The sequence below is a fragment of the Patella vulgata genome, chromosome 7 (genome assembly GCF_932274485.2).
Source record: "Patella vulgata chromosome 7, xgPatVulg1.2, whole genome shotgun sequence".
Taxonomy (NCBI): domain Eukaryota; kingdom Metazoa; phylum Mollusca; class Gastropoda; family Patellidae; genus Patella; species Patella vulgata.
This window is the reverse complement of record NC_065885.2, coordinates 2498555-2514540: the sequence shown is the minus strand read 5'-3', so window position 1 is coordinate 2514540 and position 15986 is coordinate 2498555. Positions and strand designations below refer to the sequence as shown.

At 36.1% G+C, this 15986-nt stretch overlaps 1 protein-coding gene and 1 long non-coding RNA gene across 2 annotated transcripts; both read right to left on the bottom strand.

The window, feature by feature from the left end:
• Positions 1-976: 976 nt before the first annotated feature.
• Positions 977-5100, bottom strand: LOC126827919 (uncharacterized). Its single transcript, XR_007682896.1, has 4 exons — positions 4739-5100; positions 3936-4241; positions 3147-3314; positions 977-3030 (listed from the first exon to the last, which is right to left on the bottom strand). It is a non-coding gene; the product is annotated as an uncharacterized LOC126827919 (long non-coding RNA).
• A 4036-nt stretch (positions 5101-9136) lies between these two features.
• On the bottom strand, positions 9137-15553 carry LOC126827908 (mucin-4). Its single transcript, XM_050557483.1, has 3 exons — positions 15454-15553; positions 11861-14260; positions 9137-10938 (listed from the first exon to the last, which is right to left on the bottom strand). Exons 2-3 carry the CDS (start codon positions 14229-14231, stop codon positions 10562-10564), a joined length of 2748 nt encoding a protein of 915 aa, XP_050413440.1. The 5' UTR covers positions 14232-14260; positions 15454-15553; the 3' UTR covers positions 9137-10561.
• Between the last annotated feature and the right edge of the window lie 433 nt (positions 15554-15986).

Below are 15986 nucleotides of genomic sequence, written 5' to 3'. Positions count from 1 at the left end.
CAGTTCAACTATTGTTTAGAATTTTAACCCCAGTGCATAAAGTATATGATAATAGTTGTTTAATTGGTTACCTAGGTAACAAGCTGAGGACAATGTCATGTTGTTAAACGATGTATTAAATAATTGATTGACAGAAGCTAGGGTGTATAGAGATATACAGTAATATATTACATAATATTATATAATATATATTGACAGGTTTCCAATCATTGCTCAATAGACAATCAGAAAACAATCATTGTTAATCCTTTAGCACTATAGGAACATGTAAATATTGATTACCATAAATTCCTTGGAGAGAGAGAGAGATAGAGAGAGAGAGGGGGGTGAGAGAGAGAGAGAGAGATACTAGGCCATTTCGGGACTGACAAATGGTTCAATTTTATATCAATAATTCGCTTGCACGTAGGGTTCTATAGCAGTGGGAGGAAACCAGAGAAAACCCACAAGGTTGGACAGGCGACCCACTCCTTGTCACGTACAACCGGGGATTCAAGCTAAGCAATTCCATTGGTAGATGCTTTGGGACAAGATTACTTTCATTCTAACTGACGGAGGAGAGTGGAAACACTTAGTGCTTAGTACTTCAAAACCTTGACTGAGTTTGCTTGTGAACATTTTCTGCTTACAGAAAGTTTAGCTAATCAGTTTCATTGCTCAAAACTTTTCAAAAAACTAAATGTGCAATTAATTTTATGAGTCTATTTGGGATTACGGCAGGCACAGTAGCTTAACTGTTGGCTTGTTGGTCAGGTGCAGGGACAAATTGCTCATTGTTCATCAGAAGATAAAAAAATCCCAGGGATTATATAATATTATATTCTATTACTGGGAGATTGCTGACGAAAATTCAAAACAGCCTTTTTTTGTAATTTCAATGACAAATTGACCCAACATTAGAATTATCTTATTAACCCAGGGCCAGCGCCATAACGCTATGAGCCAACTAGACCCCAAAATAAAAGAACAAAATAAAATTATTATACAGTTTGTAAAATTAAACAACTTTGCAGAAAAATAAATGAATTAAAACTTATACTTTTGGTTTTCAACATGTTGAATCTGGGATAGATGGAGTAAGTAAAGTGAGCTACATATCTCTCTATATATCATTTACAAAGATTCAATAAATTAGTGGTTAGGAAATCAGCAAGAACCATAAAGACCATAATCACAAAAGCGGCAGTAGTGGTCATAAACTGGACCGCCAGCAGTAATGTGGTTGTGGCCTTTACGTTCACAAACCCAAACACTGCCACTTGAACGTAAAGACCATACTGGAATACACTCCAAGACCCTGAGAGTAAAAAGTTTACTAAATGTTTTTTTAAATACTGGGGATTCAAGGAAGTGCATTTCAGTATAGTCCTGAAATAAAAAAATTATATGCTGAAACATAAAAAGTTAATAAACCTTAAAAATTAAAACTACAAATTATTTTATCAGATGAAGCTGTATCTCTATAACAGAAAACTAAGCTAAAATATAAAAGTTATAAACCCTTGAAAAGAAATGAAACATTAATGATCTGTATTCAGTATAAATCCTGAAAACAATTATGTAATGTAGGCCTACCCTATGAATAAAGTGGTTAAACCATCTGTAATAACTCTATATTTTCTATATTTGAAATTAAAAACACAAATTAGAATTTTATATAAATGATTAAAGATACATTAGTTACGAGTTTAAAAAATAGTTGGTCATTCTTGCTATAATAATTCAAAAATAGATGATTAAAATAGAGAATATTGGAAATTTCATTCAAATTACTTCCTTCTGAGCTAAATTATCAGTTCGTAGTTTTGACAAGTTGCGTGCATAGTGGTAACCAGGGCACTGGTATATTCGCGACTTAGCGTCGCTTTCCCATTTTTAAATTAAACTTTTAAATAGCGAACCGTTCTAATCTATTTAAACTCACGAGTATCCGATGCCATCGAGAGTTGATTATGGTCTTGTCTTGTTTTGTTAATAAATGTCTAATTAATAGTTTAGTTAGATAACATTTCAGGCCCAAAGAAAGGCCTGCAATAGGCAGATTTAGCTCTTGCATAATAAATGTTTAATTAGACATTAATTAACTTCCCAAGGTCATAATCAGCTGTCGATGTCATCGAATCATCAAATTTGCAATGGATTTAAATACCATGAATAATTCAATTTAATGGATGGAGACTCTGTTTTACTATCGTCACAATGGTAGCAATGACAATCGCTTTTGGTGCATCAGTACATGTAGTATAGCATATTTGACATCCAAACTGAAGCGCAATTAACAGCAAGTTTATTAATAATCACTATCCCGATTTGAATAGAGTCTTAAAAATAAAAGTCGGTGTACGTATGAAATTAAAGCGTCGAATTATAGAGGAAGGGTGTAGTTACCTTGTCTCAAAATTCCAGCTCAAAATATTGAGTCGTTTGGACGTGAACGTCAAAACTGTTTATACGGACACGTAACCGTTTTAAGATTTCGGGTCAATTTGTTCGTTGGAACTTGGATGACCTGATAATCGATTCCCGTTCCTTGAGAGGTCTATACAGTAAATGCCTCATGTGCTGCACTTGATAGATTTCACCTACACATTATTTTTTTTTATAAAATAAAAGTCTGGTTTTATCCAGACATTGCATAATACAACTTGTTACACCAGTCTCCGTTTCCAGATTTTCGAAAACTTATCACAAATATAAAGGCTTTTAAGGGATTATAATAACATAAAATAAAGCAGTTTTATTCTCCAAAAAAATATCGGGTATAAGCCCTTTAAAATTATCAATACATACAATTTTATTCGGATGCTTCCACAGATGGACCATACATAAAAGCGCATTCTCTCAATAGCCGACTTGTCCTGATCTTTTTGTCCGTATAGCCTGTCTTTGTCGATTCACGGCCCTAACCAAATTACCAAGTTTTGGACGGCTGTAATGGGGCACAGTGTCAGATCCCAATTTTCCGTACACTTGCTTGACGTAACAAGGGGCCGACGTCGTAAACATGTCCTTATCGGAATTCTTTCGAACCTGTAAATAATAAATAATTATATATGTTAATAAATTAAAATATCCACGTGGCTGGTTTAGTTAGTTATTTACCCGCTGCATAAAAAATAATTATAGTTACTATAGTTAATACTTACTTCTGCCGTAATGTTGATGGCAATATGTATACCGGGCTCCGCGGAATGGACATGGTCCTTTAAACCCAGGAGAAAAATGTCGGCGGTTTGTATCACTGTTGCGGGGCAGTATAAATGTTTCTGGCGATAGCTGCACCTCCAGTGTTTATTTCCATTGGTGGATTGTTTCTGAAATAATCGAAAGTACGTGTAGTTAATCTGTTTATAGAAGTCGATAGACGGAGAAAGAGAGAGAGAAATGGGGTTTAACGTCCACTCGACACAAACTAGGTCATTTCGGGACTAACAAATGGTTTAATTTATATCAATAATTCGCTTGCGCGTAGGGGTCTTTAGCAGTGGGAGGAAACCGGAGGACCCGGAGAAAACTCACGAGGTTGGACAGGCGACTCCACTCCTTGTCACGTGCAACCGGGGAATCGATACCCCGCCAGTTGACTCAATGACAGACCGTATGATACAGCCCGCGTGCCATCCAACCCGCAAACGACGTCATAATGATGGCTGCTAAATAGAAATATCAAAATTCTAAATTTGTTTGACTTTCATGCTTAACATGTAGAGCGACAACAAAGTTGACATTTTTCCGTCTTAATAATAGAAATAAGATGAAACAGAATTAAAATTTACACTGAACAAAAAAAGAAGTTGGATTATACATTGTCTTAATTTAGAAATTACATGAATAGAAGTTAGAAATTAGACGATAGCATGTTAGAATTTTGAGTCTAATATACTGCCATAGAAAAGATATAACAAATTATATGTACGTATACGAGATCAATTTACCTTAAACGTGTAGGAATAACCCTCTCTGTCCAGTAACTTGGGTTGACCCCTCTTTGATGCCTCGGAAACAACAGTATATCTCGGACCTTCTTCAGGAGCGACATCAAACACCGGAGCGTCTTCCTCGATGGAATCGTCTAATATGGGTTCTGGTAGCGTGATAGACCGATCTACTGTAAAGGATTCTCCATTAGGGGTGTTGGATACGTTCGGGCCTTCATCAGGAGCGAAATCAAACCCGGTACTGGTTTCATTCGTTTCCATGTCGTCGTCCGACAAAAAAACCTCGGCAACAGCAGGATAGGCCTATAAAAGTGGTATATATGGTAAGTAACGGTAAGTAATATACATATAATAATAGTATATGTTGTTCTTAATACGATGAAGGTCGGGTGTTCGATCCCTGCATTGGCCGAGAAAGTTCATCCAGATCTTCCGGCGCGGTTCCCCCTTGTCAGTGGTGCAGAACGGAGGGCCTGACAAATCCTTCGGATGAAACGAAAAACCGAGGTACCGTGTATACATCGGAATGCACGTAAAAGATCCCTTGGCAGCTGGAATTCGATATAAGAGTAGGCGATAGTGCCGCTGCCCGGGTAAAATTTCCCTCATAGCACATTGTATGGCGTATGCCCGTCTTCATTATCCCAGTAGGAGCAGAACAGTGGGACGTTAAACCCCATTTCTTAATACTAATAATTCAGCAACAGCGTGATAGTGGTATATATGGTATGTAACGGTAAGTAAAATTATAGACTTATTTTAATATTACATCATTTTTAAATATACATATAATAACTTACGTTTAAACACGATACACATTTCCATGCTATCTCTTCTAAACCTTTCACAGCTCTTCTGTACGTAGCTTGTGATATCCCTGAAAATAAATATGTTTATTTTAAATAATCTGTAGTTAAAACATGCATTATGCAAGAGCTAAATCTGCTTATTGCAGGTCTTTCTTTAGGCCTGAAATGTTTTCTAAACTATTAATTAGACATTAATTAACTGATCCAGGCCTTAATCAACTCTCGATGGCAACAGATTTCTCCGATGTTAAATAGATTAGAATGGTTCAGCCATATTTTGATTTAAGCGAAAAATGGAGGAGCGAGACTTAGCTTCGAACAACCAGTACGGTGGTTGAAATTATTGCACACGTCTGTCAAACCTTCAGAGGCTAATATCTTCGCTTGCAATAGAGTAATTTGAATGAAATTTTCAAATTATTCATTTTACATAATCTATTTTCGAACTATTATAGCAAGAAAGGCTAGCTCTTTATCTAAATCTTACATAATGTATCTTTAATATTGTATTACCGCATATTATTCATAAGATGGCGTATTAATATTAAGCGAATAATCTATTCTTATTTTATTAAATTAGTAATTACTAAAGTTTCTTGAAATATGTTTGATTCCCACGTGCCTGTTTTACAAGTTCTGTGTTGCAACAAACCACACTGTTGGCATTGAATCCCTTCCTGCCTTGGACGCACGGTAGCTAAACAAAAAATACATGTATCCATTGTAAACTTGATATGTATCATCCGATATTGATATCAAATGACGAAAACTCGTTCGTTCGTTTCTAGAGTTTTACGTCCACTTCCACCTAGGGTGATATTGTAGACAACGATGAAAACTTCATTTTGTCGAATTATATAGAAGGTTCTAAGCTTATACTCCGTTTGTTTTCTACATCGGAATTGATTTGATGTTTAAAAAAACAAAAGAGGCGCTTAAATTTAAAAATAAAAATTATTAAATTAAACAAGTTTGGTGTTAAAAAAACAACACTTAAAATCTTTATTCAATCAACCACTTATCTTATATAATCAACCTAATCAAATACATGGTTTCTAAATCGGAATTGATTTGATGTGTTAATAAGAAAAGAGTACCGCTATAATCCTATATAATCAAATCCTAATCAAGCTGACCCAAATAGATGGTATCGAAACGGTGTGTCCTCACTGTGCCCACTTTTGATTAATCCAATTAAGGTCTAATTAGGATTAGTGGATTAAGAGGATTAGGATTAGGTGTTATAGGTAATTAGATGGAAAAAAATCCCCAATATTTTATGTAATTTTTTTTTTATTTTTCGATGTTTTATATATATTTAATAAAAATATAACATACATGGATATATCATACATCACATTAGCACTTTATAATTTAATGAAAATATAACAATTTTCTATGTTTTATATATAAAATATTTAATAAAAATATAACATACATGGATATATCATTTGGTAATAAAGCCTTGGTGGGTGTTCAGGGTTGCTGGACAACCTTTTATACAACATCTCCAGTATACTCGTTCTGCCTTCCTATTCTTCACTCGGAATTTGTATTCTTCATGGACTAAGTTTTCTCCACCTTGAGCATTGGGGATGTACTGGATGTTTACTTGAACGTTTGCCATGATGAAATATGACAGACTGACTTCTGTGTGTCCTTATAAAGACCGTGTAATGTGTAGGCTTACTGAACATAATTCACATTATATTCAAGTGTCATTTTTTGAATAAAATTCATCACTTTAACGATTACAGTGAGTTCATCTCACCAATTATAAGACTGAATATTTAGTCACTTTCAATATTTGTTTTTTCCATCTAATTACCTATAACACCTAATCCTAATCCGCTTAATACACTAATCCTAATTAGACCTTAATTGGATTAATCAAAAGTGGGCACAGTGAGATGTAACCATCGAAACAACTCAGGTAGCGGGTGTCGAATCAGCTCGGTGTCGAAACAACTTGTTCCCAACCATTCGGCCATCCAACCCCCCTGATAATTAAAGACACGTGGTATATTAAAGATACATTATGGGAGATTTTTTATAGAGAATTGGCCATTCTTGCTATAACAGTTCAAAAGTAGATGATGAAAGAAGAATATATTGAAAATTTCAGTCAAATTACTTTATTCTGAACATAGTTATCATCGTTGTAATATTTGACTAGAAATGGTAGTGAAATGTGCCTTCACCTTTGCCGATCGTTTGATTGACAGGCGTTAACTCCACCTACATATCTCGATTATCAGGTAAAGTTTTCAATGGCATGTGGAAACGCTCTACAGCGGCCTCGCTAAGTACACTCTATCATTTAGCCTCGATCTAACTGACGTATTCTCATCAGGATGCGCCATATTTGAATTAATTGATAAGTGAAATCCTATTTAAATCCGAGCTGTAGCCGAGCCATCCGTGGGTCTAGAGAGTCGATTTTGGGCTTGTTTAAATAAAGATCTAATTTATAATTTCTATAACATCTGAAGCCTAAATTAAGACTTGCAATAATCAGATTTTGCTCTGGCATAATGTATGTTTAATATTGGTATATTACTGGATAGACCCAGGCTGACGCAAACGACTTACATAAATTGGACTTGTGTGGCGTATTTCACTGTAAAAGTACGTGCGGAGTGTTTGTATTTTAAGTCGTTTAATAGTCTCAAGCTTAAGACATTGCGTAATATATTGTAAAAACACTCGGGCCTCACGGCCCTCTTGTTGTTGCAATATATTACTTAATGTCTCGCTCTCGACCATTAAACAATACATATATATGTACAATGTTAATTTGTCTAAAGGTTCGTCTGTATCCATGTTTGTTTTGTCAAATGTTCGGATTGTTTCCCTATCCAGCTAGCATTCGTGTAGACTGCAAGGGCAGAGAGAGAGAGAGAGAGAGAGAGAGAGAGAGGACAGAGAGATGGGGTTTAACGTCCACTAGACACAAACTAGGTCATTTAGGGACTATCATGGTTTAATTTTATTTCAATAATTCGCTTGTGCGTGGTGCGCGGAAAAAAAGTCACAGGAAAAAGGGCACAGTAAAAAAGTCACAAATTTGCCTAGGTAAAAAAAAAACAGGAAAAAAAGTCACAGTTTTTTTATTACATCTCAAATTCAATAACAATATAAACAATAACATGCATATTTAAACTTTCATTACACATATGTTCATTACACAGATGTAACCAGACTGTTTTAGTCTTTAGAAATCAGCACATTTTAATATCATAGCACATTTGACGTATTAGCACATCTGACATTTTAATACATTATAGCACATTTGACATATCAGTACATCAGACATTTTAGCACATTCTAGCTCATTCAACATTCTAGCACATCAATACTCTTTGTTAATTCCATCCAACTCCATGTAAGAATTAACTCAAAGACAAATAACTTAAAAGATAGAACGAAACCCTCTGAAACAATCTGAAACAGTTGTTTCCTAGACCATCTGAACTGGATATGTGAATAGCTTTCTGTATTACAGGACCATTGCTATTCTTTTTTACTTCAGATTAAACATGCATTATGCAAGAGCAAAATCTGCTTATTACAAGTCTTTCTAAATTATCAATTAAACATTAATTAACTTATCCAGACCATAATAACCTCTCGATGTCAAGGCTAGCCTTCGATGTTGGCTGGATTAGATTCCTATATGCCGCTAACGGCTATTGATAATTAAATCAATAAAAGTGGATGATCGAGATTATGCTGTTTATATTAATGATTCTAGTAATGATGACCGAGACTATGCAAAAATTTCACCCGCTTGTTTCTCGGCTCATAGTGGATCAATTTGACTGAAATTCTCAGCAAATTACCTTTACACTATCTAGTTTTTAACTATTATAGCGAGAACTGCCATCTCTTTATTATATCTCCCATAATGTATCTTTAAGCTGGTCTAAAACACCCGAGAGAAAGAGAAAGACAGAGAGAGAGTAATCTTTATTCAATAAATTGCTTAGGCAGTGGCAGATGAAGCAGGAGACCCAGAAAAATCCTGCATGGTCTAGCAGGAGACCATACTCTGGTCACATGAAATAGAAAACACAAGACTTGACTGACAGATCTTATGATGTGAAGTGTATGTATTAAACCTCTCGTTCCCACAATATATATATATATAGAGAGAGAAATGGGGTTTAACATCCACTCAACACAAACTAGGTCATTTCGGGACTAACATATGGTTCAATTTTATTTTCATAATTCGCTTGCGCGTAGGGGTCTTTAGCAATGGTAGGAAAATGGAGGACCCGGAGAAAACCCATGAGGTTGGATAGGCGACCCTACTCCTTGTCACGTACAACCGGTCAGTTCTTCATGTAGTGCAGGCCATCGAAAGTATAAAAAAAGGAAACGAAATATAGATGTGTACTTTAATCAGATTGTATATAAATATAAGCAACGATTCATTAAAGTAGGTTATAAGCCAATTCCATTACCTTTTGAACAATAGTAAACCTACTGTTTTATAGTTATTTCTTAAAATACACAATATTATAATTAAAAGATAGACTGCCAGGCAACGAAATATGTACGCCAACAGCAGCTAAGTCATCCGAGCAGTCAGTAATGAAAAGATTTATAACACAAAATCCGAGTACAATAACATATTTGACTTCTAGTTCTGCCCTATGCTAATGTTTAGTATACAAAACATTTAATATCAAGGTCTATAACTATGGCAGTAATTATGAAAATCAATAGACCTCTTAAACACTGTGAATAAATTTAAAGTCAATCGGATATTAATTTTATCCTCTAGAGTCTAGAGTATCCACAAGATTTTTCAAAGTGATCAAGGGCCATAACTTTGGCAGTAATTATCAGAAATCATTTAAAATCAATAGGCTACTTCATCTCATGATCTTAAAAACTGATATTAACCGTAGCCTTTAGAATATCCACAAGTTTTTCAAAGTGATCAAGGGCCATAACTCTGGCACTAATTATCAGGAATTGTTGAAAATCAATAGGATTCTTCGTCTCATGACCTTAAACACTGCATATAAATTTAAAGTCTATTCAACTATAGCCAGACCGACAGACAGGGGCGACGGAATTTTATTGGGGCAAACAAAAATCAATATATTATATGTAACATATCTTATAAACATATTTACATATACACCAATAACAATAGTACAGTAAACAATTTGTAAATAACTAAAAGCACTAAATAAAAGCTGTATCACCCTATTCTTTTGTACAAAGTTATTCATATTCAATTTTAAAAAAAACTATTGTAATTTGTAATCAATTATGTTCGGTGAATTACATGATTGTAATTTGTAATCAATTATGTTCAGCAAATTACATGATTGTAATTTGTAATCAATTATGTTCTGTGAATTAGATGATTGTAATTTGTAATCAATTATGTTCGGTGAATTACATGATTGTAATTTGTAATCGATTATGTTCGGTGAATTACATGATTGTAATTTGTAATCAGTTATGTTCGGTGAATTACATGATTCATCCAAATTGAACGACAGTTGTGTACGTCTGCTGAGTTCATTCTACATGTTTTTTATGATTATTATGTCATTTGTGAATCGGCAACTACTAATTGCTTCCTCATTGCCTTGTAGCATTAGTTTGTGTCGAGTGGAGTTAAGCCCCACTTCACTCTCTCTCTGTATAGTAACAATTTAAAATCGAGTATCATTAGTATTCAATTAAAAAGTTTCCGTTAAAATGTAAAACTTTAAAATTAAGATACTTTAAAATAACACATCACGGGATAAAATTTCTTAAATAATAACACATCACTGGATAAAATTTCTATAGTCTTGGTCTTTTCACAGCTGAACCCCGGAATAAGTTTTGCGCTGAATCACCACCATCGCTACTACTACTTCCACCACCACCACCACTTCTGCCATTATTCCCCGATGTGAACCGATTTAGCAACTTCTGTTGCGTTTCCCAGGTATTGTTACCATATAAACTATTTACAGCGTCAGCAATGGCACCTTCAATTCCATTAGTTAATATATTCTCATAGCACGAACCAAAATAGTCAACTGCAAATTGATGAAGTTCGACATCGTTTAAAATTAGTCTGACATCGTTTAACTTCGAGCTTGGTCCGCGATCAGAGAGAAATATTAACACAGCATTGTAGAATGCATTGATACTCGTGTCTGGAAGATACGAACCTGAAAACAAAAGTAGAAAAATTATTATTCAACAAAAAAAGTTATTTGAGGGCTACATGTACATGTAAGCTGAATTAGGGAGCCGTGTCACTTAGTGAGTAAGATGTTCATCTCTAGGTTGGTCGAGAAATACACGCAGGATGGTGGGGTTGGCAAGGTACAATGCATAGTCATTCTGACGGCCCAAAAAACCTGGGTCCCCTGACACAGAGTAGACCGTAGTGTTGCTCTCCGGGCAAAATAATCCTCATAGCACAGGGTCGTGGAATATTTATACTTTTGTAGTTAACGGGAGCATTTACATGACACTGATGTCCATTTCATACAGATCAAATGTGTACAAGGTTCCACAAAGAAATTGTTGAAATTAAATACCCTTTTTCGTCACACTGATGTAAACAATATTATATAAATTTCAAACTGATACAGTGCACAACAGACAGATTAATGGCAATGTGAATATACGACATGTCCATGTGGCCATATAAAAAAGCCATATACATGTACATGTACTATACGATGCATTTTGCTACATGTGTGGGGAACATTTGGTCCAGACAAGTGTCATGGGCTTTTATGTGCAATGGGTTGGGTGGCCGAATGGTTAGCGCTTGCCCATTGTGGTTTTGATTCCCTGTTTGTACGTGACAATGCGTAGGGTCGCTTGTCCTCTCCAGTTTCCTCCCACTGCTAAAGACCCCTACGCGCTGCCGAATTTTGGAAACAAAATTGAACCATATTTTAGTCCCGAAATGACCTGGTAACGTGACCTGTTATCAATTCAAGTCATTGACAAACTATGTATATCGTGATGAAGGCAGAAAAAATGGAGTTTAATATCCACCTGACATAAGCCAGGTCATTTTGGGACTAACATATGGTTGACCACATAATGAAAAACGTTTCTAATATATATATTCACCTGCTCCTAATAAAGGAAATGATATGGATGAACAATCAAGGTTACGATCGGCATGTTTCAAACACTGCAGAAATGTGTGGATAAGTTTATCGACTACAGCTTTATCTGCTCTGTAACTTCCCATGGCAGACACAACATGAAGAAGTTTTTTGACTCTTCGATTGAAACGTCCACCTGCACATGTATCAATAACATCCATAGTCTCTAGTGGTCTACCACGATGATTTAGAATAGCTTGACATTCGTTGATCATCTGTTGTCCAGCAGCGGCTGCAATATGACGTGCCACACCACCAACATGTGCTAGTTGTCTGTCTGTAGTATTAACTATTGCTTCTGTACGCTGTTCTGTAATATCACCCAGCTTAACAGACATATTAAATGATTCCATTAATTGAAAGACGCCATGATCTGGTCCAGAAGTCATTGGTTGAGCAGGGCTCGCGGCTGGAGAGGGTGTTGTTGCAGTTTGTTGAGAAATGGGAAGAACTGAGAACCTTGGATCAATTGGAATCTTTGGAAGATCCATAGATGCTCCAGGAACTACTTGAACAGGAGATACTACTCCTGTTGATGGCATCAATGGAACCCTTAATATGGGTCCAGAAGCGCTTGCATCTGCCAGTGGTATTTTTGCTTTTTTTATTGAAATTTCTGAAATATTTGACGAACTCTTGATCGACTTTCTATTTTTATCCAACGAAGCAGGAACAATTTCTGAAGGATTTGTACCTGATGCAGATGAAGATGTGTCCATGGGTTCTTCAGTGACATTATTGTTTTGTGAAGTGTTTCTTTCAGTGTGAGATGATTGTGAAGAAGATTTCTTTAAAACATTATTTTCTCTTTTTGCTACTGGTGAAATTAAAACACCTGTGGTGGCTGGTCTGTCAACATTGGATGAAGGACTTTTCACTGGTGGTGCTCCTGATAACTTCTCGTCTATTGGTGATCTATGGAAGAAACGGTCAACCGATTTTTTGACTAGTATCTTTGATAATTCTCTCTTATTCTGAGAGACTGACAGAGGATTAAGTGATTTCTCCTGCGTAGATGTAAGTTCTGTAGACATTATTCTTTTTGTTTCTGTCTTCAACGCTGATTTTTCTCCTGATCCTCCAACCAAACTCTTATGAACATCTTTAACTTGTGATGTTCTGTGGACAGTTGTTTCTTCTGTAGCTGTTGTTGATTCTAGCACATTCAATCGAGATGCCCCATTTTTTCCCTTTTGGTTATCTTTTGATTTCTCTGTTGATCCATTAACCCTTGCTTCAGACTCCGCTAAATCCTTATTAACAGGTCTATCTTGTGATGTTCTGTGATTAGTTGTACCTTCTGTAGCTATCTTTGATTTGAACGTTTTTGTGACTTTTTCTTTTTTGTTATCGTTTGGGTTGGTAGACACCTCTGTGACACTGTCATAACTTGCTGAGGAACTGGGTGAAACTTCTGTTTCTATAGGTATTTGTTTAAGCTTTGATGACGACCTATGAAAAACTTTTTGAAGATGGACAGCATTTTTCTTAGTCATGTGAATTCCTCGTTCAGCGGTAACAAAGGGTCTATCAAATCCACCTGTTGTTTTGACGGCTGGTTTGTTGGGAGAGTCTGATGACGTGTCAGATATCGAACGTTTACGACTTTTGATGGTAGACTTATTATCCAGTTGCTTATTTTTTGATGATGTGGTTGCTTCTGATATTTTCTCTGGCTGGCCTTCAGATGAACCTTCATTGGTAATTAATGTGGTGGTCTTGGATCGTGTAACAACTGCAACAAACTCTTCTTTGGGTTCCTCTGTCAGCATCTCCTCCTGACTATCATCAGAATCTCTCATTGACAGTCGTTGTTTTGTAGCACTTTTGTCTTTTGAAACATTTTGTGAAAATCGTCTGCTGCGTCTTGGCACTGGTGAATTCTCCCTTGATGATGGGGGAGTGACAAACGCTGCTTGGTCTTCTTTATCTTTATTCTGATTGGCCAATGAGCTACTTTCGGGGATTCTAAGATCTACTGGCGATGACTCTGTTGAGGAAGGAGTTGTGTCTGAAGAAGTTTCTGTTTCTGGGATCTGATGATCTAATGGAGATGACTCGGTGGACGATGGAGTTAAATCATTGACAATTTCTTCCATTTCCCTTTCCGAACTATTCTCAGAACTAGGTTTGTCATTGACTGCAACATCTTCATTAGATGAACCATTTGTGTCATCAGATTCATTTTGCTTCGACTGAGACGGTCCTTCCTGCATTTCCTCGTCGGATGAATCATCATCTGATCCGGTAGTTATTGCCTCGGCACCTTGTTTTAGAACATCTTCGTGATACGAGTAAACATCACTGTTCTGTGAGGATTCCTTATTGCCCATCCTCACCTTTTAAACCAATACTTGTACGTCTAAAAATAAAAAAGATGCATATATTTAAGATGGATACATTTCAGAGGGCAAATGAAATTGGCGATCAACAGCTTATTTTTCTGCATCAACTGGGATAATGAGAGAGAGAGAGAGAGAGAGAGAGAGAGAGGGGTGGGGTTTAAGGTCCACTCTATACAAACTGGGTCATTCCGAGACTGACATATGGTTCTATTTTATTTCAATAATTCACTGCGCGTAGGGGTCTTTAGCAGTGGGAGGAAACCTGAAGACCCGCAGAAAACTGACGAGGTTGGACAGGCGATCCTACTCCTTGTCATGTACAACCAAGGAATCGAGACCACGCCAGGTGACTCAATGACAGACCTTACGTCTTACGATACAATGCGCGCATGCTAACCATTTGGCCATCCATCCCTCCCTGGGCTAATGAAGATGGGATATATCTTGTACATTTTAATGTGATATAAGGGATTTCGCCCAAACAGTGACATTTCATCCAGATCTTCATCGAATTTCAACTATCAAGGGTTCTTTTGCCAATGATTCATTACGAGTTGTTAATCAACTTGTCATGCAACTTGAGGAATGAAAAGATAAGTATTCCAAACTAATATACACAACAGTGCGAGTAGTTCCTTTAGGAACAGTCTCTGATCGAACCCTGTCCTCTAAACTACTACAGTGGGAGGTGTGTTTTTCGTGGGGGAGGAGGGCAGTTAATTGAGCAAGGGTATAAATTGAAATGAAATGGGGTTTAACGTCCTACTGTTCTGCTCCGACTGGGCTACTGAAGACAGGCATACGCCATACTGTGTGCTATAAGTTAAACTTTGCAAGGGCAGTGGCAATATGGCCTACTCTATCGAATTCCAACTACCAAGGGATCTTTTACACGGGACCTCAGTTTTTCGTTGCATCCGAATGTTCCTCATTATAATTTGTATAAGACTATAAATACTATTATAAATGAATATGATAGTATTGATAGCCAGATAATCAAGAATGAAACATAAATCGCTAAGTCTGTCATTCATAATTTCATTTAGTTTCACTTTCTGTTTCCGCAATTGAAATATTGCTAGAATTTAGAAATGCATTTTATTTACTTCAATTTCAAATCTTAGTCTCTACTGTCTAGCAGAAATATTTTAGAACCAAGACCACAAACCACAATCGAACCAGAAATATACAACAACGCAAACATACAAACCTAAGATGGAAAGCTTCTTTCTGAAGATACACGTATATTAAATAACAATGTCAAACATCAGGAAAAACAATAACAAATGTGAAACAACTCCACAGTGACCTAAATTAGGCCATCTTCGGGCGTGTATAATAATTGATTCTAAACTACTCTGTGTATTTTAGGGTTTCCCCGAGGAAGAACCTGTTCATTAATCACAATGACATTTGCCACGCAGAACGCAACACAATTATGGTTGTTTTGAAGATGAATATAAATTGATTCGTTGAAAAAAAAGTAATAAAATACCGTGGATCTTCAATATTTAAAACACGCCTAAAAATATTGACGTCTTTTTTCGACCGAAGTTACCTTCGATATCGTTGCTATAAATAGTTTTGGGTAATCCCGATTTCAAATTTATTTGAAGAAATGGAAATGTAAAACCCATCGACCCTGTAGAGTATTTAAATTCAAAGTCTATATTGAAAAAGTGGCGCAATCGTATCGGGACTTAGGCAAAGAAACGTACCAATGTGATTAACTTAGCAGTGGAT

Bases quoted from the DNA above. Each gene is read 5' to 3' on its own strand.
- LOC126827908 (XM_050557483.1), bottom strand. From the start codon at position 14,231: ATGGGCAATAAGGAATCCTCACAGAACAGTGATGTTTACTCGTATCAC. The intron at 10,939-11,860 runs GTGAATATATAT...TTTTGTTTTCAG, and splicing joins ATTTCCTTTATTAGGAGCAG to GTTCGTATCTTCCAGACACG.